General features: G+C 40.8%; 1 protein-coding gene across 2 annotated transcripts; it reads left to right on the forward strand.

Moving 5' to 3' along the window:
* The first annotated feature begins 1,859 nt into the window (after window positions 1-1,859).
* runx1 (RUNX family transcription factor 1) lies at window positions 1,860-26,373 on the forward strand. 2 transcript variants are annotated; one of them, XM_087835629.1, is made up of 8 exons: window positions 1,860-2,261; window positions 3,647-3,798; window positions 3,868-3,978; window positions 5,696-5,852; window positions 9,990-10,094; window positions 15,527-15,727; window positions 24,588-24,734; window positions 24,813-26,373. In XM_087835629.1, the coding sequence occupies exons 1-8, from the start codon at window positions 2,234-2,236 to the stop codon at window positions 25,352-25,354; spliced, it is 1,443 nt and encodes a 480-aa protein (XP_087691755.1). In that variant the 5' UTR covers window positions 1,860-2,233; the 3' UTR covers window positions 25,355-26,373. The 2 variants fall into 2 exon arrangements, with proteins under 2 accessions (XP_087691755.1, XP_087691756.1); XM_087835630.1 differs by having other exon boundaries at window positions 3,647-3,759.
* Window positions 26,374-26,775: the final 402 nt, after the last annotated feature.

Below are 26,775 nucleotides of genomic sequence, written 5' to 3' on the forward strand. Positions count from 1 at the left end.
GTTTAAAAAAACTATATTTTAAAACAACTTTAACTCGTACTTGAAGGAAAATAATGTAAAAAGCTGTGAAGTCAGCCTTTAATAGGTTTAACGTTTTGATTTCTGTTAACTCCTGATAACCTGCACAGTGTGGACAAATAGGCATGATGTGAAAAATGGATATTTCCAAGAGCAAAACACACCGTGTCCATCTGGGGCTGGGGCATTTACATTTTTTATTATCCCCCGTTGGCTACAAAGACAGACGGGGTCTGCATGGACAGCATGTGTTTCTCAGGCAACACAAAGCTGTATTTAATATAGTTTTATAGTGAAAGGAATCATCGCTACTGTGTGTACAGCATACATTTACTCCTGTTTCTGGAAAAACTCCAAGCTGCTGGTTCCTGATTTTTTATTTCGTTTTTTAGTTTTTATTTTCATTTGAAAATCAGTTTCCTCCAAAGGAATATTAATGGAAGAGGAAAACAGATATTTGAATTTGGCTTCAAAGCAAACAACTGCAAAATGATTTCAGAGATACGTTCACGTATAAGTTGGTGTGCTGCGGTTTGACATACAGATACAGACACAGAGGAACATTAGCGTCACGCACACACAAATGAATGGATCATTTTCTCATTTTTGGATGAAAAAAGAAAGAAAAACGTGATCTCATACACTCATTTTAGTCTTTAAGATTAGAACATAATGTAAAACTGAAACACGTGGTTACTGTTTGACTCTTTAAGAGCTGTTGGAGTTTCAGCAGCAGTTTAAACACAGTTTAGTTCTTCATCATTGAGACTTTTTTTTAGTTGAGCAGATAAGTCATAGTTACTTATTTCATCTGTCAGCTCTTTCCCTGTTGCTGCTTTCTTCCAGAAATGGTTAATAGCTCCATAATAATAATCTTCATCTTCATTTATATAGACTTTACATACAGTACATGCAGAAGACAGAGTGCTGAAATGAACTCAGTATCTAAACCATTTTTTGTGCATTAAAGTTTTTGTGTGTGCATGAAGACAATGTGCATGTGTTGTTCAAATATGAAATTAATATAATAGCAATATAATAAAAAGAGCTTTTCCTTCATTTAAAGTTATTTTTGGTGCTTAATTTGTTTTGTGAAATATTTTCCAGTAAAAACTTGAGCGGGATTTAAACTATCCCTGGTCAGTATAGGCAGAAATAACACAAATAACACAGTGTTCACAGTTATGATGATAACATCACAATAATGCAGTTTAGTATAGTTAGAGGCTGAGTGCATTATAAAACGGTCAGGAGTTCAGAGGTGTCATTTATATCAAAGTACTAATGCAGATGTTTGAATGTGTATTCGAACTCTTACTATTAGAAACAGATGAAATCACATGAAAGTGGATCAATGTGAGTCGGCTCGTTCGGCCCGTCTTCATTTAGGATCAGTAACGTGCTTTAGATCACCTGCTGCCCTCTATCGTCTGTATGTGCTACTGACAGCTTGCATATATAAGCACACAGATTCTCACGCCTCGGTCTGCGGTGGTGAAAAGAATAAGAAAACAAAGATTTGGAGGCATGTGACTCTGACTTTGATCAGTGAATGCATTCATATGTCGTTAGTTTGTTATGTGTGGATAACGCACATAACCACACAGTGTCACGCAGGAAGAAGCGCAGCTCTGCCTCCTTGTTTCTCTGCTAAAGCCGCCTCCTTTCGGACGCACAGGATGCTGATTGGTCTTGTGTTTTCGGCGACAGCCTCTAGAACGTGTCCTGATTGGCTGAGAGCAGGTCTTTGCGCAGACGAGATGCAAATCCAGAGCGGTGCCGGTAAAAGGCTGACGCCAAGATCGGAGATGGCCATTCATCTGCAGCGGAAAGGATATAGAAGTAGTTATGATGAAAGCGCTTACTTACCGAAGCAAAATCTGAAATACAGTCAGATTCTCTCTCTTTTTCCCCCTCCAACGTCTGCCCATTTCCTTCCACTTTCAGTATGAGCGGAAGTTTGTTCTGCTGAGCTTTGAAGACTACAGAACCCATCTCAAGTCTGCCTTTGACTTCTACTCTGTATGGAGAACGCATTAAACACATCTGAACGCGTCGGGGACATGTTTGCACGGATTTAAATGTGTCGCGTTTGGTCGGGGTAGTTTGACAGATAAGTACTGGACGCACACAGGAATCCGCTTCTTGGCCGCAAACAGGAGGAAAGCAGGAGGCTTATAGTGAAAGTCAGCGAGAGGAGACTGTGGACGCACAGATGGTGTTTCCGTGGGACGCCAAATACGGTACGACGCATTATTCTGGTTATTGTTCACGATAAAGTATGAAGACATGCGCAGAGAACATATTTGTTCTCTCCAGCTGTCACATTAGTTTGACTGACTGAGCTGTTGGAGAAATGGTCTCTGGTGCGGTGTTAGTCCGTGGTTTGTCGGTCCGTGTGTGTTTGTGTGTGATGGTGATGTCCATATACTGGAATGTGTGTCATTGTACAACAACGTAGTCATTTACAGGCCTGTAGAAAACTGTAGCCTTATACATAATATAGCATAATCCAGCGTTCGTGTACCGGTTTACTCTGTGACATCCAAATCAGCTCAAACGATCATTGTCAGGTTATTGGTTTGATCCAAAGTCAAAGTCAAAGTTTCTTAGATTTAAATATACAAGCCCACCTTTTCTCAGTGACTGCGTTTGTGAATGGAAACACAGAGTTATTGTGTGAACTGGTGAATGTGGTTTGTAGTGTTTGTAAAAGGGGAAAAAGTGGAGTCGGAGTTTTGCACTGCTACCAGAATTCTTCAGAGATTGATGCAAAATGTTAACCAAGTGTTGAAGTGTTCATTCTGAACTAACAAATGTGTGCTATAATACAAATGAGTGTTACCTGAGCTCACTAGGATCCAAAACTTTGGATTTGACTGAGCAGGTCATCAGGTTGGTGGTTCAGCTGCTCCAGTCTGCATGCCATCCTTGGGCAAGATACGAACCCCAGGGCGCTCTCTGTGCTCTCAGTGTGAATGTGTGTGAATGTGTGTGAATGTTAGAGCAAATGTGCTTGTATGAAAGGACGTGAATGAGGTGTGTTGTATAAAATACTTTGAAGGCTCCAGATTAGCAATTAAAAAATCAGATATAAGAATCAGTCGATTTAACATTTAGATACATGCTCTATAACACAAATGTAACTATTAGCAAAATAAACACACCTGTTCACCTGGTTACCTTCTCCTGTGGTTGTGGTGACAAGTGCACAACTTAAACATCTCTCAGTCTCACTCTGTGTGTGTGTTTTATAGATCCCAGCTCACACACACCTGTACAGTGAAACAGGTGTGTGTGTGTGTGTGTGTGTGTGTGTGTGTGTGTCTTTAACCTGAATAAAAAGCAAGCGTAGTCATAATTTGTCAAACACTATCTATAGAAATCTTTCTAGTCATTATCTACTAATCTACTTGCTGACTGATCATGAGTTGTAACAGAATAGTGAAAAAAGTCCTTATTAGTGCAGACTGGGGGGAGAAAATATTTGTGAGCAAACAGAATCGCTACGTTTTCTTTTTCTGCTGAAATCATTTCTTAAACAATGAAAGAAGAGTGAAAATATATTCTCATACTGTTCTGATGATTACGTGATTCAAAGACTATTTTTTCCTGGGTTCTGTCATAGACCCTGCCCCCGGTCGCCGCTATACTCCCCCCTCTACCACCCTCGCCTCGGGGGGGAAGATGGCCGAAGCCCTGCCTCTCGGAGCCCAGGAGGCCGGTGGTGGAGCTGCTATGGTGGGAAAATTGCGAATTGCAGACCACGGCATGGTGGAGGTAGGGCAGCATGGGACTGGTTGCTTATTTCTGTCTTAGACTAAAATAACTGTGCTGCTGTGTTTTCAGGTGATGCCAGATCATCCAGGAGAGCTGGTGAAGACAGACAGTCCCAATTTCCTGTGCTCTGTGTTGCCTACTCACTGGAGGTGTAATAAGACTCTGCCCATTGCTTTTAAGGTGTGTATGTTGTCATTTAGCACGGGCCGTGCTGCACATCGTAATGGACTGCGTGTACTTCACATACACACCAGGTTTTACTGTTACGTATACAGTCAGCTCCACCTCTAACCAAGTTAACCTTTCACCTACTCAAAGTTTCCTGATAATAACATGTGTATTATATATTATTACATCATCATGAGTTCATCTCTATTACTTTGATTACCTTTACTGTTCTTGTCCAACTGTTCAGTATGTTCACCGTCCACTGACAAACAGAGAAAAGCAGCATTTCCTCACATCTGGGAACAAATCTTTGACATTTTGCCTTTAAAAGTTAATTGATGTAAATGGGCCGGATGATTTACGACTTTAGTGTTTAATGTACAAAATCTAACATTTTGTACATTTTCCAGCATCACTCACAAAGGTCCGTTTTTACAGGCCTTTATACTGTCTTACCAGTGGGTCATATGATCCGTCCACCCTCAGTGATTTAACACAAGTTTGTTTGTTTTTGCTGCGTTTCCCTCGTGTGGATGGTTTTCCTGCACTTTGAGACAAAATGCATTTGTGGAAAAGCGGCTTTTAGCTGCAGAAAACACAGTGGATTGATTTACTGAGTTTTATGCATTAGTGTTTGCGCATACATGTGTGTAAGAGAGAGTTCGGTGCATTATGCATCATTATGGAGTGTCATGAGCGGATGTCACTGCCTCTTACTGATAATGGATGACTGTTGAGATGAACACGCACATTTTATGCACACAGCGAAAGACATGCATCCATATTGTATGTAGCTGATAACACACACTCTGCAGGTATTGTTCTGTATACATACACAGACACACATATTTGCTGGGCTGCTTTTCTGCCCCGCTGCTGCTCCACAGTCTGCCCGACGGTGAATTTACTGTTTGTTCTTGAATAATTTCCAAACCCAGCGAAATGCTTATTGCAGCCAGTGTGATTCCATCAACTCATCTCATTACTGTGACCGGCACTGTTACTCAGTCTCACACCACTTTAAGTGATTACCAATAGGTGGAAGGTATAATTGAGTCGTTTTAATACTAGTGTGGCAGTCAGCGCTGGTTGGAGCGCTCTGGGTTGCAGACAGAGATGCTCCGTAGTACTATATCTGCCCTGCTTATTTGCACAATGATGCTTTGGTGGGATTAGCCATAATATGGAAATCAGCCTGCCTGGCTCTATATTTGTGTAGGTGTGGAAAAGGAGAGTGTGCTTTCTAGTGCGTTGAGCTCTCGTGGAGGGTAAAGCCTAACAGTACGCACAAAAGCTTTATTCAACAACTTTTAGTTAATCATTTGCATCTTTTACTGTCCATGAAGTTCAGTGTAAAACTGCCGCTTTGCCTCTCAGTCAAACAAGCGTATGGTCAGTTTGAAATCGTGTAGCCTCTCAGCAATTCAGCCTTTATATATGAACATTAGCTGCTCAGTCACTAATAGATGACTTTTTTTGTTGTACTCTACTTTGGATCATCCCACAATCATCCCATCTGCATAATCAGGAGTTTTGCACTCCTGCTTTGCATGGACTGACATTTGGTGCAAAGTAGCATCAGGCGTGTAAAAACCTCTGTGGGACGTGTGCACTGAAAAATGGCACCGAGCAGGTTGGATACAAAGATGTTCTGAAAACTTGGATTAAACCCTCACGCAGACACAACGCACACTCGTGCTTTTCTCTGTTTGTGCCAACATGTCACTAGGTGGTTGCCCTGGGCGACATTCCAGATGGCACCTTGGTTACAGTGATGGCAGGAAATGATGAGAATTACTCAGCAGAGCTTCGCAATGCGACAGCTGCAATCAAGAACCAAGTGGCCAGATTCAACGACCTCCGCTTTGTGGGCCGCAGCGGTAGAGGTACGCACAGACACGCAAATACATGCATGGAAATGTGAATGCAGATTTACTGTATAGTGTAAAAGTTGTATAGTGTGAAATCAGCAAGCACCAGATTATTAGTATGAGTGACATTAGTCAGAAGAGTTTCAACTTTAAACCTTACACAGGTTGAAAATTAATAGACATGTTTTGTACAAGCATACAGCACAGCATTAAATTAGGGGAAGTACATGTGAATAAAAGCAGCATTCACACAACTTCCTCCTAGTATCCCATCCAGTGTCTGCCTCTTTCTTTCTCCCTCTCTTTTTAACGGACGCACAAGCACAGTTACTCTAAATCAGGCACAGGCAAATGTCCCTACTTATCTATTTAAAACACCAGTCTTGTGTACACAAACCCTGCTAACATGCAGACACACACAATATTGATAAATCCTCCCCCAGCCAAAAGAAATTGGTATAACTGTCAATATTTTATCAGCTGTGCAGACCTTAGGTCGAAAAAATGAGCATATTAATATTTCAAGTGCAGCAGAATTCAAATGATGAAGAGTGAGGAGTCTAAATTTGTTTTCATGCAAATTTAACAGCACAGAATACAATGGGACCATTTTCTCTCCCAGCAGCATTTTAAGATAGTATTTTTGTAATGTTGACTTACAGCTCGAAGACTGTAGTTGCATCTGTCTGTCCATCTGTAAAACAGTGTCTGACCCAAACTGCTGTGACACGCAGTGCTTTGTTTTCTGTGCATCTATTTCTTATTAATGCGTTTCATGATAAGGTGACAGGAACAACACGCAGGACGCAAATCATTTACACACACATGTGTGAGACGTACAGATGTGACGGAGACGATACAAACCTGCCCAAATGTCACTTTCATTTCCACTAAATGGCCAAAAGTTAAATTGGAAATTGGTGAAAAATTTGTTACAGACTTGGTAACAAAACTGCCGGTTCGTGGATCAGTTTTCAGAATGCAGTTATTGGAATCTGTCTGGAAAAATAAAGCAGTCAATATGGAAATAATCTGGTGAAAAATCTGGTCCTTGCTTCTTCATTTTTGAATAAATGTAGTGGAGACAGTTACATACAATATGCTTTGTGCAGTAAATACATATTTTATTTCTTACCGTTTTCTACATGTGTAAAATCACATCTCACCGTGTTTCTGTTTGCTTTTGATAAACCTTTACACTTATGGATTCAAGTCAAGATCATTTTTTGTGCAGATGTCATCATCTCATGCTCACTCGATCAAAGCCTCGTTTATTCATGAGTGCTGCGTTTGCTTTGCACAGAGATGTTCTGACTTCAGAACATTTGCCTCGCTAACCTGTATTTTTTCTTTGTTTATGCTATCTGATGACTTTTCAGTTCCCTCATAGGGACCAAAATCCACGTCCCCACGAGGTTCAAGGCATTTTTCACACTCAAAATGTGGTTTTAGTGTCATGGTTACAATTAGGTTATGGTTAGGGCTAGGCATTTCTGATGGTTAGGGTAACCAGCTCAGGAAAGCAATATGCCAATGAGATGTCCCCATGAGGATAGCAAACCAGACGTGTGTGTGTGTGTGTGTGTGTGTGTGTGTGGGGGGGGGGCCATATATCGTGAAATACAGAAATCATGGTCTTGAAAGAGGAACTGAGAAAAAGAAAAAAATTGGTTACATACATGTGCACACACACACGCACACACACACACACACACGCACACACACGCACACACGCACGCACACACACACACACACACACACACACTGTGTGTATTTAACTTTGATTGTTAGCTAAACTGAGTAACATGATGTGGACATTCATGAATCACATCTCGTCCTATTTTCCCAGAGTGAGATGTGCAAGAGTGACTGTAGAGAAAACATTTGTTGAGACGCACACAGGCTCTTTGTGATCTGTTAATGTAGAGTGTGTGTGTGTGTGTGTGTGCATGTGCATGTAACTCTTTTTGTAAACAAGGGAACAGAAATGCTGTTATACATTTTTCATTCATGGTGTGCTTTTCCTTTGCTTATATAGAGCAGTGCAAAGAGAGAAAACACTGTGTAGACCAGGATCACGATCTCTTTCTGTTGGTTGCACAAAGACAGCAGAGACACACTGATGTCAGTTGCCATCTAGTGGCCATTAATACAGCTGAGAATGTCATCTGTTAATCGTCAGTGTTTCCTATAGAACGGTTCTAGACAACTTAAACTGTTATTCAGGTCTGAGCTTTGTATATCACTATATATGTTATATAATATATGACTACGTTTCATTTATCATAATTTAAGATAATGAGAGGAGACAGGGAGGGAGAGGGAAATGAGAGTAACACCCGACACACAACAGCAGTGGGGCTCTGCCATGTGTAGTGTTTACATCTAGCACAGAGTTAAGTGACTGCTACTTCACACAGACACAGAGATAGTCCTATTAATGTGTGGTACATTGTAACAGCGGTCTGGCGAGGAAGGAGCGGCTAGCAGGTCCAGCGAGCGTGTGGTGTGGGGGTTAGCTGAATAACCCGAAGCCAGTCGGTTAAATCCAATAACAGACCTTTATTCGCCGTCAGCAACATTACACTTTATAATGCCAGGTCTCCTCGGCTGTACTCGTCCGCGCATACATGCGCGGGGCTTGGTATCGCCAGCGCCAGCTTGCTACAACAGAAAGGTGTTTTTTGGAGAATGGAACACGAGCAGCATGGAATGGCTGCCGCTAACAACACACACCCACTAGGAGACCCCCATAGCTACTACAATAGTTGGGCAACCCCCCCTAGTGGTGCTATAACCCAAAAGGGTTGTTACAACATACACTCATATCTCTTAGATATGACCGCAGTTAAACACTGGTTTGTGATTGGCTGGCAGGTGTCTATTAGAAATGGGACACAGTAGTTTTCTAAATAAGTATTTAGGCTACATCCAAAGCCAAACTTTAAGTCACTCAGAAAAGTATTTGTAATTTAAATGATCAAACCTTTACAAAAACTTGTTTTTTATAACATTTAAGGTAAAGCAGAGAATTTCGTTTATAAATGGAAGACAGTTTTTTAGTTTTTCTCTCATTTTTTAAAAATATCTACTTGAAAAGATTGACTGCAGATATGTGCGAATAGCTTCATAACACCATGTAATATTCATGATTACAAGTAATATTCTGTATTATTGTAGAATATGTAATATTCTACATTTGAATTGTTAACTTTGTCTATGACCACAAGTTTGCATGAAAAAACATTTGCATCCTTTTTTCTTTGCTCCACAATCTCAGGAATCAAGTCACATCCAGCACAGGACAAAGTAATAGTATTTTATTCTCATACATGTTGTTTGCTTTTCAGAAACTCTTTTACTTTCAGTACTTTTTGTATATCACACTCAGAAGCTGGAATAAAGTTTACACATCGACCATTACCAATAAAAACCAAATGCAATGTAATTTCCAGGATTACTATATAGAAAGAGCCAGAACCCCCACAAAGCACCTCAGCACTCAATGTCTTTATCCACCCTGAAACACTGTCGACAGTGTTCACATTTTCAACACCTCACTGCAGATATGTCATGTCCCAGCCTAATATCATTCCTGTTCTGAAAAACAATGATCACAAGCCTTAATGACTACAGACCTGTCGCTCTCACCTCTGCCTGTCCCATCTACAGTCAATGATTGACCCCCTCTCTCTTGAACTCCCTGTGTTTTGCCTACAGAGCCAACAGATCAGTAGGTGATGTAGTTAGCATGGCACTAGACTTCATCATCCAGCATCTGAACTCTGCAGGAACTTAGTATAATGGTTTTGTGGACCGTAATTCTGCTTTGAATACAATCATGCTGTAGGACAAGCTCCCCCACAAGCACCCCACAAACATCTTCCTTGGCTCCTTATACATATACATATATATTGGCCGGTAATTGAATGGGACTGGCGCAGGACCCAACCAGGCCTTTGTTAGAGGACCCGAGCCTGAATCCTTTCCCCCCGAGTCCTAGCCTTCTCACACACACACACACATATATATATATATATATATGTACATATGTTGTATCGAGGTTTTGCCCTGTGATTTTTGTCCATTCCCTTTCTCTCGTCATCTCTCTCTTTTCACCTTCCTTTTTCTCCCTTTTTTGTGTTTTCATAGGGAAAAGTTTCACACTGACCATCACAGTATTCACCAACCCTCCACAGGTGGCCACATACCAAAGAGCCATTAAAATCACAGTGGATGGTCCCAGAGAGCCGCGGCGTGAGTACTACTGACATACAAATGTTCACATTTTCCTCCTAGGCAAACGCTAACCTGGTGTTAAATACAGTTCGCTTGTAGATCAAATCAAATTACAAAAATACTTATGCTTGTGGTCAGAAGTTTCTGTACAGTCATGTTGGGCATGAATGTCATGGTAATTTGGGGGTTTTAGTGAGGTTTAAATTGCTCTTTTTTCAGAGTGGAAGGATTGTATATGTATATATTTATTTTCATTTCATTTTCATTTTTTATTTTATTTATAAAGCATCAAATCACCACAGCTGCCTCAAGGTGACTAAAAATGAGGAATTGGGTGAACAAATTTGAATTCATTTAGGATTTTCTAGAATCTACACGGGCTGGTTAAATTGTTTCCTTTCCTGTTGTCCTTTGGGAAGCTTTGGGAAGGGCATTGCAGAATCTTTATGTTAGCCTGCTTTATCCATTACAAAACCAGTTTAATGTATCTTTGTTATCTTTGAGATTATTATCCTGTTGTTTAAAAGTTTTAACCATCTAGCTGTTGACTGAAGTTAAAGAATTTGGAGGTCATCCTCCTCCTTCATCACTAGGAGAATAACAGCCCCAGAGCTTAACACTACCATCTCCATGCTTGATAGTTGGTACAGTGTTATTAGGCCTGAATGTTTCAGACTTACACCTAGAAAAATTACCTCTGGACACCTTGGCCAAATAGCTCAGTTTTTCTCTTGTATATCTCTTTCTTCTTCTTTTCTTCTTCTCTTGTAAATATTTAGTTTTAGCCACGCTTGAAGGTCTTGATTTTGAAATAGGGGTTGACAGTCGATGGTGACACTAGTGTTCATAGTCCATGCTAGGATTGATCCTTGATGAATACTGCATTTTCGTTTATAAATGGTTCCAAAAGACCTTCGCAACTTGTGTTAATCTATAGTTGTCCTTAGATCTTCACTGAGTTTGTAGTTCCCCAGTTCCATGGTTCTGAGTATTGGTCAATCCAACAAGCGCTGTCGAGCAAACTCTTTTTATGCCACACAAGTTCTAATGGCTAACATGAAGTTAATAGAGCTTGGCCTTTAAAACATGAACCAAGGCTCTAGAGTGCGACCAATTTGGTCCAAATTTTTCGATGGTGCGACTAAAAAAAATCTTAGGTCGCACCGGTGCGATCAAATGTTCGGGTAACAAAAAAAAATCTCTGCAACTCTGAAAGTCTCCGTGGTCAACAACAGACACACATTATGCCCCTATCGTGGACTAAACCAATTAGAGATAGTCAGGGGCGGGACCTCTCTGATTGGCCGTGGTCCAGTTGAAAGTGCAGGTGGATAGAGAGAGATGAGTAGCTTGAATAAAGCGATATCGATTCATTAAATCCACTTTTAAATATAACCGTGTTTTGCCAGATTCCAAGATTAAAGCTCACAAAACGATTTCAACAACCACCAAACAGTAAACGGACACGGACACGCCGTCGGGGCTGAAAGCTGACAGCTCACTGACTCTGATGCGTCGGGTCTGCGCTGTCTTTATGTCTTTTTGCGCTGATTCTGAGCTGCAGGTTTTGTCTCTCTCCAACCAAAATTCACCGAGCCAGCAGCAAAAGAAGATCCAAACTACGCTTCACATTTGATCAATGTCGTCATTAATTCCCTCTTACTATTGCTGTTTTGCTTCCACCACGATAAAAATCACACTTCCTGCACAGCTCTCTCTCAGTGTACTTCAAGAACAGTTTCCCGTCTCAAATCTCTGTTTTCTGCATTATTCTTTCGCTTATTACCCACCAGTCTACCGTTGTTTACAGTGCTGTCGGCCGCTGTCTTTTTTTTCTTTTTCTTTTTAACTTAATGACCTTGGATAAGAAAGACTAATTTCTGCTGTTCTATACTGAAGAAATTTTAATTTTTTTAAATTATGCAAAATTGCAGAATATTGCAGAATATTTTTAAGGTTATCTGCTATAAAAAGCCAGACCAGGAAAATCTTCTTCATGTTTTTCTGTGTTTTACTCTCAGTTACTTTCACACAAAGGCATCTGCTGTGATGTTCACAATTCTGATGAACTCTCACATGTGTCAGTACTGATAAATGATCAGAATTATAATATTTCTGACTGTCTGAGGCTAAATTGAATCGAATCAGGATTTGTGAATCAGAATCGAATGGATTATAGGAATCAGTGATGATACCCAGCCCTAGTGAGCAGCCTAGGCCTGACAGAAGTGGATGTAGCTGTGGGTAATGAGAAAAGATGAAAAGAACTATTGATAACTTTTTTGTTAAGTTAAGGCCTGATCCATCTGAAATTCATAGCCAGTGCTCTGACACAGTACCATCAGTCTTTGAACGCTGGAAAAGCACAGTGTATCCAGAAAACACATTATATGTCGTCATAAATGCACTGTCCAAGTGTCCCCTCTACCACTGCCTTTTAGCGGCAGGCAGCAGCAAACAGGTCATCAGAGGAGGTCGAGATGATGATTAAGTTGAACATTTTCTACAATATTGCCAAAGAGTGCCAAAGCACTTTAAGCACAAAATTGTTAGTTAATCATTTACAAATGAATACTGTCTATATGGACTGCAATCCCCCCCCCCCCAAAAAGTGCACATGTAAAACTGTGGTGTTAAGCGATGCGGTTGAAAAATTTGAGTGCGCCTAACTTTTGTGCTGGTGCGCCTAAGAAAAAAAGTTAGGCGTACCAGTGCAACTGTGGCGAAAAGTTAGTCTAGAGCCTTGTGAACCGTCAGAATCACCTTTGAACCTGTGAGCAGAGAAAATCCCAAATAAAGTCAAACTTGATAACCCACCTCTCATTTAAATCACTAAAAATGTATGCAGTGCAATCATTGTTGGGAGTTGGGACACTAAACAAATTGTGAATAAAAACTGAATGCAATGATGTGGAGATGGCAAATGTCAATATTTTATTCAGAATAGAACGTAGATGACAGATCAAAAGTCTAACCCTTTAATCCTTCTCAGAGTGGCAGTGTCTCTCAGAAGCCAAGATGGGTAGAGGATCACCAATTCCCACAATGTTGCGCAGAAAGATAGTGGAGCAATATCAGAAAGGTGTTACCCAGCGAAAAATTGCAAAGACTTTGCAGTTATCATCATCAACTGTGCATAACATCATCCGAAGATTCAGAGAATCTGGAACAATCTCTGTGCGTAAGGGTCAAGGGCGTAAACCCATACTGGATGCCCGCGATCTCCGGGCCCTTAAACGACACTGCACCACAAACAGGAATGCTACTGTAAAGGAAATCACAGAATGGGCTCAGGAATACGTCCAGAAACCATTGTCAGTGAACACAATCCACCGTGCCATCCGCCGTTGCCAGCTGAAACTCTACAGTGCAAAGAAGAAGCCATTTCTAAGCAAGATCCACAAGCTGAGGCATTTTCACTGGGCCAGGGATCATTTAAACTGGAGTGTGGCAAAATGGAAGACTGTTCTGTGGTCAGACGAGTCACGCTTCGAAGTTCTTTTTGGAAATGTGGGACGCCATGTCATCCGGACCAAAAAGGACAAGGACAACCGAGTTGTTATCAACGCTCGGTTCAAAAGCCTGCATCTCTGATGGTATGGGTTTGCATGAGTGCGTGTGGCATGGGCAGCTTGGATGTCTGGAAAGGCACCATCAATGCAGAAAAATATATTCAGGTTCTAGAACAACATATGCTCCCATCCAGACGTCAACTCTTTCAGGGAAGACCCTGCATTTTTCAACAAGATAATGCCAGACCACATTCTGCATCAATCACAGCATCATGGCTGCGTAGCAGAAGGATCCGGGTACTGAAATGGCCAGTCTGCAGTCCAGATCTTTCACCTATAGAGAACATTTGGCGCATCATAAAGAGGAAGGTGTGACAAAGAAGGCCCAAGACGATTGAACAGTTAGAGGCCTGTATTAGACAAGAATGGGAGAGCATTCCTATTTCTAAACTTGAGAAACTGGTCTCCTCGGTCCCCAGACGTCTGTTGAGTGTTGTAAGAAGAAGGGGAGATGCCACACAGTGGTGAAAATGGCCTTGTCCCAACTTTTTTGGGATTTGTTGACACCATGACATTTTGTATCACCATATTGTTCCCTTAAAATGATAAATTTTTCTTTTGTTCCATGATTTATGTTCTATTCTGAAGAAAATATTGACATTTGCCATCTCCACATCGTTGCATTCAGTTTTTATTCACAATTTGTTTAGTGTCCCAACTTTTTTGGAATCCGGTTTGTATTTTGGCATTGTTTATTGGGCTCGCAGAACAAGGCATGGTAATAATAAATGAACCTGAAAACTAAAAAACAAACTTATGTCCAGTGCCATTGTTTAAAGGGTTTCCTTTTAACAACACATTAGACTCACCAATAATAAACAACATTATTTTATTTAGTTTATTACAAAAGGTCGACCTACCAAATGTAAGACCTTGTGCTTTTTACTGTATTTGGTGCTAGGCTGGCCATGCATTTATATCATGCAATTTTAATTGTTCCGACTCAACAACAGCTGACCTACCTCAACTTTATTTTGCACATTGGGCTCCTTTGTACATCCATTTACATTTACATCTGCATACCTCACTTGTCTTCACTTACTTATTTTTGTACTTATTTATCTTTCACTATTTTTATCCTTATTTTTATCTTTATATATCTAATATCTTGTCTTATTGTTATCCTTGTTTATCTTGTTCCTCCAACCCTACCTACTTGGCATTTGTGTATGGACAGCAAAGGAAGAATTTAATTGCACAGAGAAATGCTATTTCTTCTGTACACATGACGATAAACACTTTGAATTATAATAATATTATTAACAATTTCTTAGGATAATATGTTTTATTTAATGTCATTATTTCATCAATTTTATTTTATTTTGTGAACTGTATACTCAGTGAAGAAGCACCCCTGCAGACAAACTTTCAATTGAGTGTTTTCATAAGGGGAACCTGATGCAACACTTACTTCCTCTCCCACTGAGTATGATGAAACATGGGGATTTCTTTAGGCTTACGAATGGGAGAAGAAAGAAGATAGACGTGTTTCTTCTAATGAATGCTAATAAGTGTCATTAAAATAACATTAGTCCACTTCCATATAACATGAACAAAGTGATACTGGTCAGAACAAGAGAAGTAACCAAACAACAGGAGCACTTGTCAAATCTGCTTAGCTGTGAATACCCATCACTCGTCTATAACTCGCCCATGCACACACAGTATAAATACACAAATGCACACTTCCCTTGTTGTGAGGAAGTGCCTGTAACTGGAGCTCAGTATCAGAGCTTTAAAGTGCAGCCACACACACACACAGTGTAATCACATCACAAGCATGGAGTGCTTTGCTGACAACTCAATAAATTTCAGGAATTTTGAGCTCAGGAGTGATACTTGAAATTCTAACTATTTCCTCTTAACTTTCTGCCTCAGGTCATCGTCAGAAGATGGACGAAGTCAAACCAGGCTCCCTGGCTTTCTCTGAGAGGCTAACAGAACTGGAACAGCTAAGAAGGAGCTCCATGAGGGTGACACCTCCTCATCACCATCATCAATCATCAGCCAACAGTCGCCAACCTCCAACTCTCAACTCTGCCGCTTTCTCCAGCCCCACACACACTCAGATAACTCCTGGTAAGGATGTTTATGTCCTTCAAATCAGTCACTCGTGTTCCTACCTGTCCACAACTGTACAACTGTTATATATATCACCATTTTCATTAACTGATGCCCCTTTCATGTGGATCCATATCCATGACAGTCATCCAGCTTTCCTGATGTAGGTGTAAAGGATATAGTAGCTGTTTTCAACCAGACCCAGGTTCATTGTACTATGTGTCAGTGTTAAATAGCAAGTTCGAAGGTGAGATGAAGTTGTTATCACCATGGGCAACCAGTCCAAATGCATAGAAATGACCATCAACGATTGTGAAGTGGGTCTGGGTTTATTTCACGTTAGATCAAAGGAAAGACACACATGAACTTCTAAACTCTTCAAAAGAAAACTAAGTTGGATCCAAGTGGGTCACTACATCCAGGTCTTCACACTGTACATACTGGTTTGAAAATAGGGATTGTCCTTTTCCCGATTTACTTTTTTATATATGTTTGTCACATTTTATGTTTCAGATCATTAAACAAATTTAAATAGTAGACAAAAAAAAAAGGAAACACGAAATGCATTTTCTAAATGAAGGTGTTTATGATTAAGAGGGAAAAACTCTAATCTCTTAATCATTTGTGTTGAGAACAGACATGGGCAACGCGTTACTGTAATCCGATTAATTTTTGTCAAGTAACGAGTAAGGTAAGGGATTACTATTGCAAAAAAGGTCATTAAGCATGTTGCGTTACTGCGTTACTAAAACCGTGATTTTTTGCAAGAGTGTCTCATGACAGTGACGTAAGCGAGTGCAACGTTTGTGACAACAGCTGTGTGCAGATCAACAATGGATAATATAACAAGTGCTGCAGAGAGTATGAGCGTGCAGAGAGTATGAGCAGAGAGTATGAGCGTGCAGCGTTTAAAGCGTGGAAGTACCGACCTTACTTTGAGTTTGATTCCATAAAAAGTGACAAAAACATTAGCGTCACACTGCGTGGGAAGAAAACTTCTTTTTACAGCGAAAAAACCCCTGAACTCCTGAGCAAACGCCAAATACGCTGTCGCTGGAATGTGAAATTCACAGAGAAACTGCCGTATCCTTCCACTGACCACTGCGGCACACCTGCACCAGGGTAAACCTCCGCCTACCCCACTCCTGCTTTGCAGGTGAAAATAGAGCAAAAGGACCGCTAGTCTTTGACTTTATTTATTTTCTGCTGTGTTTTACTTGCATCTATTTAAAAGAGTGAGTGTAAACACAAAAAAAATATTTTTATGTGCAGGAATGACAGAAAACAGGTTTAAATGTTAAACAAATTTCTCCCAGTCAGAGAATGGTGCATATAATTTAATGTTTGCTTGATGCATAAAGTTAAAAGGTTAAAACTAACTAACTTTTCCATTTGATTACATTTTGTATGATGGATTATGCAGAAAAAGTAGAATTGGGCTGAAAGATCTAATCATGTTTTATCATGTTTTAAAAGTAACTAAGTAACTAATTACTTCTGAAAGTAAGTAATCAATAAAGTAACTGGATTACTTTTTTGGGGAAGTAATCAGTAATTAGTCACTAGTTACTTTTTTCAAGTAACTTGACCAACACTGGTTGAGAATATGATTAAAATACAGCCACATAAATAATTATTTGATTCCCTGCTGAATTTCTAAGTTTGCTCACAAAGAAATGACCAATATCGAATTTTAATCAAGACAGATAGAATATCAACCCAAAATTCAGAAAAACCACATTACATAAACGTTATAAATTGATTCGCATGTCACTGAGTGACGTAAGTACACATATGAATGAACACTTCGGATTGTAAAGGAAAAAAAAAAATCATGCTGGATAGCTATACTGATATGGACTGGGTATGGTGTTAGGAACCAAAGGATGCCACATTGTTTGATGGAAATGAAGATGATCAACCTACAGAGGGCTGAATTCAAAGACACTCCAAAAGTCAAAGACAAAATTTTTGCAAAAATTTCATTGCAGCAGTTGAAAATGGTAGTCAATAGGTTGTATGGCTGCCATGTGTCACGGGCACGTTCCTGTTGAGACTACAGATCATCTCCTAGGGGATCTCCTCCCACATCTGGACAAGGGCATAACAGTCTGGACGACCTGACCTCCAACCTGGTGGTGTTGGATGGAGCAAACCATAATGTCCCAGAGGATTAAACATTAGATTTAGGTCAGGTGAGCATGGGGGAAAGTCAGTGGTGTCTCTTTCTGAAGCTCCATGCAAGATCTTGCTCATTCGATCAGTTCCTGATATTTAAATTTACAGTAATTGATTACACAGCAGTGGGAATACATTTCATTACAGCAGAGTGTCTTTTGGAAAGTGCTGTAACTAAATTTAAGGAGATAATTCCTCTACTGTTACACTTTTCAATACCATGTGCCAAAACAGTACAAAGCAGCTATCTAAAGTCTACTGCGGCAGAAGTCGATTATCTTGCTGTTACATTCATACTGCAAAGGGACGTGCAAGGGACGACACAGCCATGAGGGACAATGCGAACAGTAACAGACCAAAAGCAGATCTAAACAAAGCAGATAATGAGGCCAGGGAGTTGGCCTGGCCAAGAGGTTAGTCTGAAAGGCTGCAGCAGCTTGAGTGGCTGGTTTGGCCATAAGGCAAGGTCTACAGGCAGACCTCCTCAATGCAGGCAGGCGTTGAGGAGGTCTGCCTTGGAGGCCAACAATTTAGAAAGGAATTGAGGGGGCATCATGGGTGACAGTGTTTGAGGAGATGTGGCAAATCCAGTTATATGGCAGGAGGCTATTTTTTACTCTGGCGATGATTTATTGGACGCCAACTGTGGTGTCAGAAACCTTTGAGCGACATGACTGGAGGCTGACAATGGTGGCAAAGACTGGATTCCAGCGACTGCAGCAGAGCCTCTCCGGTGGCTTGGATGGAGGACAGCATCGAAGGAAGCTCTCAGATGGCTGTAAGGTGATTAGAGTGACAGACTCCCTTAAGCTGGGTTGGAGGTCCACATAGGCAGTGGAGTTGACAGACCCCATCAGATGGCTGTACCGGACACACCGGGGATCGGTGAAGGTGGAGTCAATGGAACACCTCTGGAGGCTTGGTAGGGGACCAACATTGGCAAAGGTGACGGGTACTTGGTCCAGATGACGCTCGTTAATGCATCAACGCATTAACGAGCTAGCCGCGCCAACGCGTTAACTAATGGGGATTTGGGCTGATGAGTCCAAATTTGTCTACAGGAAATCACACTATCCAGGGAGAACACGAACAAAGATCAAAGGGAGACTCGGACACAATATTGGAGGGTTGTTAGGGAAGTGGGGACAGCTGGGAACACATCAGGGACAAATCAGGAGTAACAAGAAAGGGGAAGCAAAACTGAATATGCCACACACAGGACAAGTGAATAAAACCGAAGTAGCACTGAGACCAAGACTAAGAAACACAAGTTTGACACAGGGACAGAAGACAAATCATGGAGACAAGACCAAGAGAAGAGAATGGGAACATGAAGAGAAACTATAACTGCTAACCAACTAAAGGCACAGATGACAGGAATAATCCAAAACTCATAGCCAGAAATAAGAACCAAGAATAATCATAAAAACAAGACAACCACCAAAAATGCCAAAGCTCACAATCCTCGATCAGCAACCCAGGAAAAGAAGGAAAAGAACAGCTAGTCCATTTAACTCCGCTTCTAGTGATAACAGGCATTTGTGTGTCATTTATCTTCTTGTGGCTTTAGTTAATGAGATCTGTTATCTTCTCCATGAATGCTCTATGTTGTACCAAAAGAAAGTATTTGTTTCTCCTCGTCTTTAGTGGAGGTGACACAGAATGTCAGTTCCTACTTATGTGTGCATTTAAATATATCTGTGTGTGTGTGTGTGTGTGTGTGTGTGTGTGTGTGTGTGTGTGTGTGTGTGTGAGGACACAACTGGCATCTTAAGGAGGAAATGAGAGTCAGCTAGCAGGAAGTGCTACTGTGAGAGAAGAAATATTTTGTATGTAACTGTCACAAACTAAAAAGAAAGAGCTCACATACTATAGCTGCCATATACAGCTTAAATGCCCCTTCCAGCTGAAGCAGTTCAGAAGTGAATCAACTGAACTGTTTTTGTGCTGTTTAAAAATATGTTAAAAGGAATAAAACTCAAAGTAAAATTCCAGATAACTAAGCAGCCAAACATCATAACATTGCTCAAACTAACCTGTTTTAAGGAACCTTAAGTTCAAATACGCAAAAAAAAATACATTTGTTGGATTCCTTAGCCATCTCATGTTATAACATTCTTACTACCTTTGACTGTACTGTGGCATGGCATGGAGGCATGGAGGTAATGTGACTGTGGTGGATGATTGCTTTCTATGAACAGTTTGATATTTCTTTCATGTATTTTCAAGCTGTGACGATGAGCGGAGATGCAAAGTAGCAGAAGAGGTATGTGTACAGTGAGTGAAAAAGAAACAGAGAGGTGATCTCTAAGTGCTTCCTACTGTCATGGACCCTGTTAAAATGAAAAGAAAAATCAACGTTCAGCAGTTAACTTACTTTTTCCTCGCCCTTTCTTCTCTGAACAACCTGTCGCTCTCACTAACCCCACCAAGCGTTCATTTCTGATTTGTCTTCCTTTCTTTCACATCTATAATTTCTCCATGCTGTGAATAAACAAACATGCACCTAGCTGTATCTCCGTTACATTTGAAATGGCAGCTTATTACACATTTGTGTTGTTGGCTCTCTCGGTGCTATTGTATCACTTCCAGTTCCTGTTAAATGCACAGTGGTATTTTTTGTAGTCAATTTAATTAAAACCTTCAGATAATGACTTATCACATAGTTTCATCTCTACGTGCCTTATCCAAAGCACACGCCACTGAACCAGCTGATAAGTCTATTTCTAGTATTCATTCATTTTGTCTTTAGGTATTCGCTACCTTAGCTCATAGCCAAGTCACTAGCAGCCCCTCCCACAGTCACTTGTCCCTCCCACATTTTCCTGCTCAGCATGTCAGATATATCACTACTCTTCAGCATCCTTTACAAATATTTGTGAGAAATGTAGCCTATTTGCAGCTCTGGAGGCCAGGTTTAGTGAATTGGAAACGCGCCTTCGCAACCTGGGAAATCCTTAACATAGTGTACGCTGTTAAGTGCCAGGAGGATTGCCAGGATTTATACATCGGGGAAACCAAAAAACCTCTGGCGAAGCGGATGGCGCAAAACAGAATAGCTGTGGGTTGGCTGTGGCTCAGGTGGTAGAGCAGATCAGCTGCTGATTGGATGGTTGGTGGTTCGATTCCTGGCTCCCCAGTCTGCATGCAAAATATCCTTGGGCAAGATACTAACCCCAATTTGCCCACCCTCCTCGATGCGTTCATCGGAGTGTGAATGTGTGTGAATGTTAATTAGTTGCACTTGAGTTTAGAAGTGCCTGTATGAGTGGGTGTGAATGGGTGAATGAGGCATGTTGTATACAGCTTTTTGAGTACTCCGTGAGAGTAGAGAGTAGAAAGAGAATAGAAAGAGAGTAGAAACGCGCTGTATAAGAATCAGTCCATTTACCATTTACCGCCTCGTCAGGCCAGGACTCTGCAGTTTATTTACACCTACAGGCCAGTGGACACTCTTTCAAGGATGAGGATGTAACATCCTGGACAGGGAGAAACGCTGGTTTGAGGGCGGAGTCAAGGAGGCCATTTACGTGAAAAGGGAAAGACCATCTCTGAATCGAGGAGGGGCCTAAGGGTACATCTGTCACCAAATCAAATCAAATTCAAATTCAAATTTTATTTGTCACATACACAGTCATACACAGTACGATATGCAGTGAAATGCTTACACAACTGCTCGTGACCTAAAGAAAAAAAGAAAAGGCTATGAATAAGATAGGAAATAAATATGAAAATTAAAAAGGGTAAATTTAACTAGGAAGGAATAAAATAAAATAAAATATAAAAATTAAAGTTGAAAATAAAATAACTGTACAACAAAATACACAATACACAGTATAGAAATATATAAGAATGTATGAAGAAATATAAATATATATATACAATAACAGCAGCTGTACAAGTATTAACTGGAAATGAAGAAATATAATGTCCAGTGTTGTGCAATCCACATTTGTAAGTGTCTTACACCATCTTACAATGCTGTGATTGCAGCCATTCCCCAACTCTCTGTCAATGGGACTCATGGACATTGATCAGTAGTCTTTGATCAATGATCAATGGTCTTCCTTACAGATGGACTTCTAATAGGATCAGTGCCTTTATTGTTACAAAACCTCTGAAGAGATCAGATAGGACCATTAAAAACAAAGGACTCTGATGCCTCTCTGGCTTTTCTACAGGCATTTCAAAGTTCCTGTTCCTGCCAGTGTTTTGGACCTCAAACAGCTCAAGACTTGATAATTTTGTTAAGACTTGACAAAGTGAGTCCAAGAAATACAGAGTTAGAATTAACACGTGTTGTGTAAAAAAGCTTTATATATCTTTACATACTTTGTCTGCATAGCTGCAATTTTCAAGTCTTCCACTGCCCACAAATATTCCCTGTTGGGCTGATTAAGACCCAGTTTGCCTCTTATAGCACAGGAATGCTCAGATGTATCCTCACTGTGTGAAAGGTTAGGATCTACTAATACTGATACAGGCAGATAGCCCTTTAACTCATAGGACTACCATCAATACCAGTGTGAAAACCCATGCCAACCCAACCAATTCCATTTGTGAGTGACTGGGAGAAAATCCAGAGAACAAGCCTCCATACTTAAGCTCTGGGCCAGTGGGTACAGAATACCACCACAAGTTGGAGGTGGAAATACACTGTCCTGCCACTTCATTAAATACTAACCAGGAGCCACCCATGAGCCAGTAGCCTTGGTAAAAGCCTTGAAATAAACAAAGCAAGTAAATGTCAAAACAGGGTGCTGGTTGAGCTCAGTTGGATAAGCAGGCGATCAAATGCTGCATGGCTGAGAGTGGCCAGGCCAGGTTTGAGTCCGACCCGAGGCCCATTGGCACGTCTCCCCCCTCTGCTTTCCTGTCAGTCTTCACTCCACCTTTCTAATAAAGCTGTAAGAAGGGCGATTTTTGTTTGTATGCGGCATCAGTCCATAATTCCTTCAAAAAAAGAAACAATCAGGAGCCAAAATCAATTATCTAGAAAGACTGCAATGCATCATTTAATTTATTAAGCTCGTACATGATCATTTCTTGAAGTGTCATGTAATTTTATTTTTTCATTTGATGTTTAGTTTATGCTTAAAGAGTTACTGACACGAACCTCTCCCTTAATTTAATCTCAGTATAGCAGGACAGTTATTTTTTTTGAATCAGTCGTACCACACAGTTTTTCTTATCATAGAACAGTTGCTTATTACGATGAATGTAACTCCAAATTCTCAGTGTAATAGTTAACAAATTAAAATTAAATTCTAAAGTTTTATATCTCAGAACATGTAAAAGAAATAATGTGGTCTGTAGTAGGTCTTAACATTAGTTTAATACAAACTATAAAATGTGACATATTACACTGTGTTATTATTTATTTACTAAAGAAAATAAGCCAAAATGCAGAAGCAGTGTATAAAAAACCAAGCACACCATTACTACTTCCATGAAGATGTTAATCAAATGGTCATGATTAAATGATCATCAGCAAGTGTGCCCACATTTTTGGTAGTTTGCTCGGTGGGGCATTCCTTTGTGTTTTAATGCAACACCAAGGTAGAAAGAGATCAATGTTAGAGGCTCATCAGTTCCAGGTTTCTTTCAATGTTTTTCTTTTGATTAGAAAAAACTGAAGAGGTATGGCTTGTTTGGTAGCATTGTCAGCCAAAAGCCTTGTATCCCCAAAACATTTAGCTTTGCAAAATGGCATCTGAGCAAGCAAGACTTCTGGGACGATGTTGGATATACAAGTCTAATGTGGATGTGTTTGGCCAAATTGGCTTGTTTGGTGAAAGGAAAAAAACACAGTATTTCAGCACGAACATATCATACCAGTCCTCAATCCTGAGGTAAGAATTTCGACTTAATTGCAGCCCCAACAACAGAGTAAGGAAGACATAATTAACATTGTAAGAAAATAGATGGAGGGACATGGAAGGGAGAGATTGGGGTCAAATGAATGGCTACTTCGAACATGAACATTTCTTTAAAGTGTGGCTTTGAAGTTTTTAATAGTCAGTTAACATCCATCCAGTCTCATCCACTTATCCTTGTCAGGGTCGGGCTGGAGCCTATCCCAGCTGTCATAGGGCGAGAGGCAGTGTATACCCTGGACAGGTCGCCAGCCTGCCGCAGAGCTAACACAGACAACCATTCATACTCACATTCACAGCTATGGACAGTTTAGAATTACCAGCTAACCTAACCCCAACTGCTAATCTTTGGACTGTGGGGGGAAGCCGGAGTACCTGGAGAGAACCCACGCGAACACGGGGAGAACATGCAAACTCCAAACAGAAAAACCTGGGGTGGAATCAAACTCAGGACCTTCTCACTAAATAGAAACAGTGCTAATCACCCCACCCACATGCAACATAACATAAACTGGGAGTGTCAATAGCACAGGAAAAAGTCAAGTGAAAAAAACTTTTCTTGAACCTCAAACGTTGATCCTGTTCATCTGGATGTTGTCAGTGGGACAAACGTCTCGTCACTCATCCAGAGGACTTCTTCAGTCTCAGCTGACTGCGGGATTCCAACCTTATATACAGTACATTTGCACAGTAACTGAAACTAACACTGTTGAAGGAATAAACATTTCTTGAAACATTTTACTGCTCCAAAGGTATCAGTGATTATATATTACATGTATTTTTGCTCACAGTCCCTTTCTCCTGTCTGCTTGTATCTCTTTCAGATTCCAGACAGATGCAGTCATCACCATCATGGTCTTACGATCAATCGTATCCTTATCTTGGCCAGATAACTACACCCACTGTTCCCACGGCTAATTCTCTATCACCTGGTCGTTCTTCTCTCAGTGACTTGTCCTCTCGACTAACAGGTAACAAACCTATGCGTGGTGACACACGTAGGGAACACTGTGATTAAGTTGTAACAATCAACCTTTGTCTTCTTTCAGGCTCTGAGCTCACTGCCTTTGGTGACCCAAGGATGACCTTAGAACGGCCTTTCAGTTCCCTGCCCTCCTTGCCTGACTCACGTTTTTCTGATCCCCGGGTGCACTATCCTCCCACTGCAGCTGCCTTTACCTACACCCCATCCCACAATCCAGTCTCCAATGGTGCACTCGGTATCACAATGGCAACAGCCATGGCCACCACCCCTGCAGGGAGGTACCACACCTACCTGCCTCCACCCTATCCTGCAAATGCTCCCCAAGCTCAGAACGGGCCCTTCCAGTCCACCTCCTCACCATATCTCTACTACTCCACTGCTGCTGGCTCCTACCAGTTCTCCATGATGACAAGCGGAGCAGGCAGCAGTGATTCACGCTCACCACCAAGGATCTTGCCACCATGCACCAATGCCTCCACAGGCTCTTCCCTCCTGCACCCCTCTTTACCCAGTCAGAACGAAGGGGTGGGTGCGGAGGTGGAGTCCAGTCACAGTAGCTCACCAACAAACATGGCTCCTGCTGAAGCTGTCTGGAGACCCTACTAAACGAGCAATGGCAGAAGTGAATGGTGCACCCACCCACTTTGTCATGTGATGCACACACTGGCAAGGGTGGAACAAATAAAATGAAACGGTAACATCCGGTGGGTCTGCCTACTAATTAGCAAGCAATATTGAGTTTCAAGTTAAGCTGCATGTTAAGACCAGTTTATGTTAGAACTGGCTAATGTCGGTACCAAACATCATACAACTAGGAGCCAGAAGAGTACAGCCAGTAGGAAATACTGTCACATCAGGGTCTATCAAGATAGGATTGCTCTCTGTAGTGGAGAAACAACAAACTGAAGACACTGTGCTCGAGCAGGACTGGACTGATCTCAGCCAAGCATCCTTTGTTCAGTACCAGGACTTATTCGTCATAATGTGGTTGATGATGTGAATATATTATTTGCTCCTGACAAATGTTGTGATGAACTGTTTGTGTTTACTGTAGCAATTTCTGTCTCTTTATACATCAGCATTCTTTCTCCTTTTTTCTTTCTCAACTAAAGTTCAAGAAATATCATTTTAGACATGAAATAGTTTTCCACTGGCATTCTCTTAGCTTTTTAATTCCATTGTTTCCATTTCCAAAGTTCACTGTATTCCATTAGCTGTGTTCATCCAAGATGGTCTTCTCTGTTCTCCAAATCCACCACCATTTAATTTTGAACCAACAAACCATCGCACCAAAGATTGCACCATGGTAAAAGCATTGAATTTGTTCTCATGACACCTTTTTAGAGTTTATTTCATATTTGTTCCTGTCTGTGTGCATATGTGTGTTTGGGTGAGAGTCCATGTAATTGTGTGTCTGTGTGTCAAATTTTCCAGTGATCCACTACTGATTTGTACCATATATAGCAATGACTGTATATGACACCCTAAGATTGTTTTCATCACCCCTTCCTCTCTCACTGTCTCTCTCAAATAGACACACAGACTCAGAGAGACATACAAAGACACACACACACACACACACACACACTTACGTCATAGTTTGCTATAACACTGTTGTGTATATTTCAATTAGACTGATGTAAATATAAAGAAAACACAACTGTTTCCTGGTCCTTTAATATGTCTTCATTGTTATTTGTCTCTTCATGAATAATCTGCTCTAAGACAAAACACACACACACAACACACACACACGATCTTTTGCTGTTTCTGACCCTGACCCTGAAGTGCAACACCAACACACTTAAAAGTCAAGTGAGATACCTGACACCTGCAGCCTGGAATTTAATACCAAATGAGTAATTCAAGTTTGTAGATGACTGGATCTATTCATATAAAAAGGACACCAAGGTATCGTTGGAGACAGCTGGATATATTTCTAACACAATGAAACTCAGAGTCTTTACTCTCCAAACTGTTGTGAATGAAATGTTATTTTTAAACAGTTTTTATTTCAGTTGAGGTTG

Source organism: Neolamprologus brichardi, chromosome 23 (assembly GCF_056152115.1).
Source record: "Neolamprologus brichardi isolate AB-2024 chromosome 23, ASM5615211v1, whole genome shotgun sequence".
NCBI lineage: Eukaryota > Metazoa > Chordata > Actinopteri > Cichliformes > Cichlidae > Neolamprologus > Neolamprologus brichardi.

What these genes read in the sequence shown, in the direction of transcription:
- runx1 (XM_087835629.1), top strand. Translation starts at nt 2,234, where the DNA reads ATGGTGTTTCCGTGGGACGCCAAATACG. An exon ending in TGGTCCCAGAGAGCCGCGGC is followed by an intron (nt 10,095 to 15,526) that starts GTGAGTACTACT and finishes TTTCTGCCTCAG; the next exon opens with GTCATCGTCAGAAGATGGAC. An exon ending in CTTGTCCTCTCGACTAACAG is followed by an intron (nt 24,735 to 24,812) that starts GTAACAAACCTA and finishes GTCTTCTTTCAG; the next exon opens with GCTCTGAGCTCACTGCCTTT.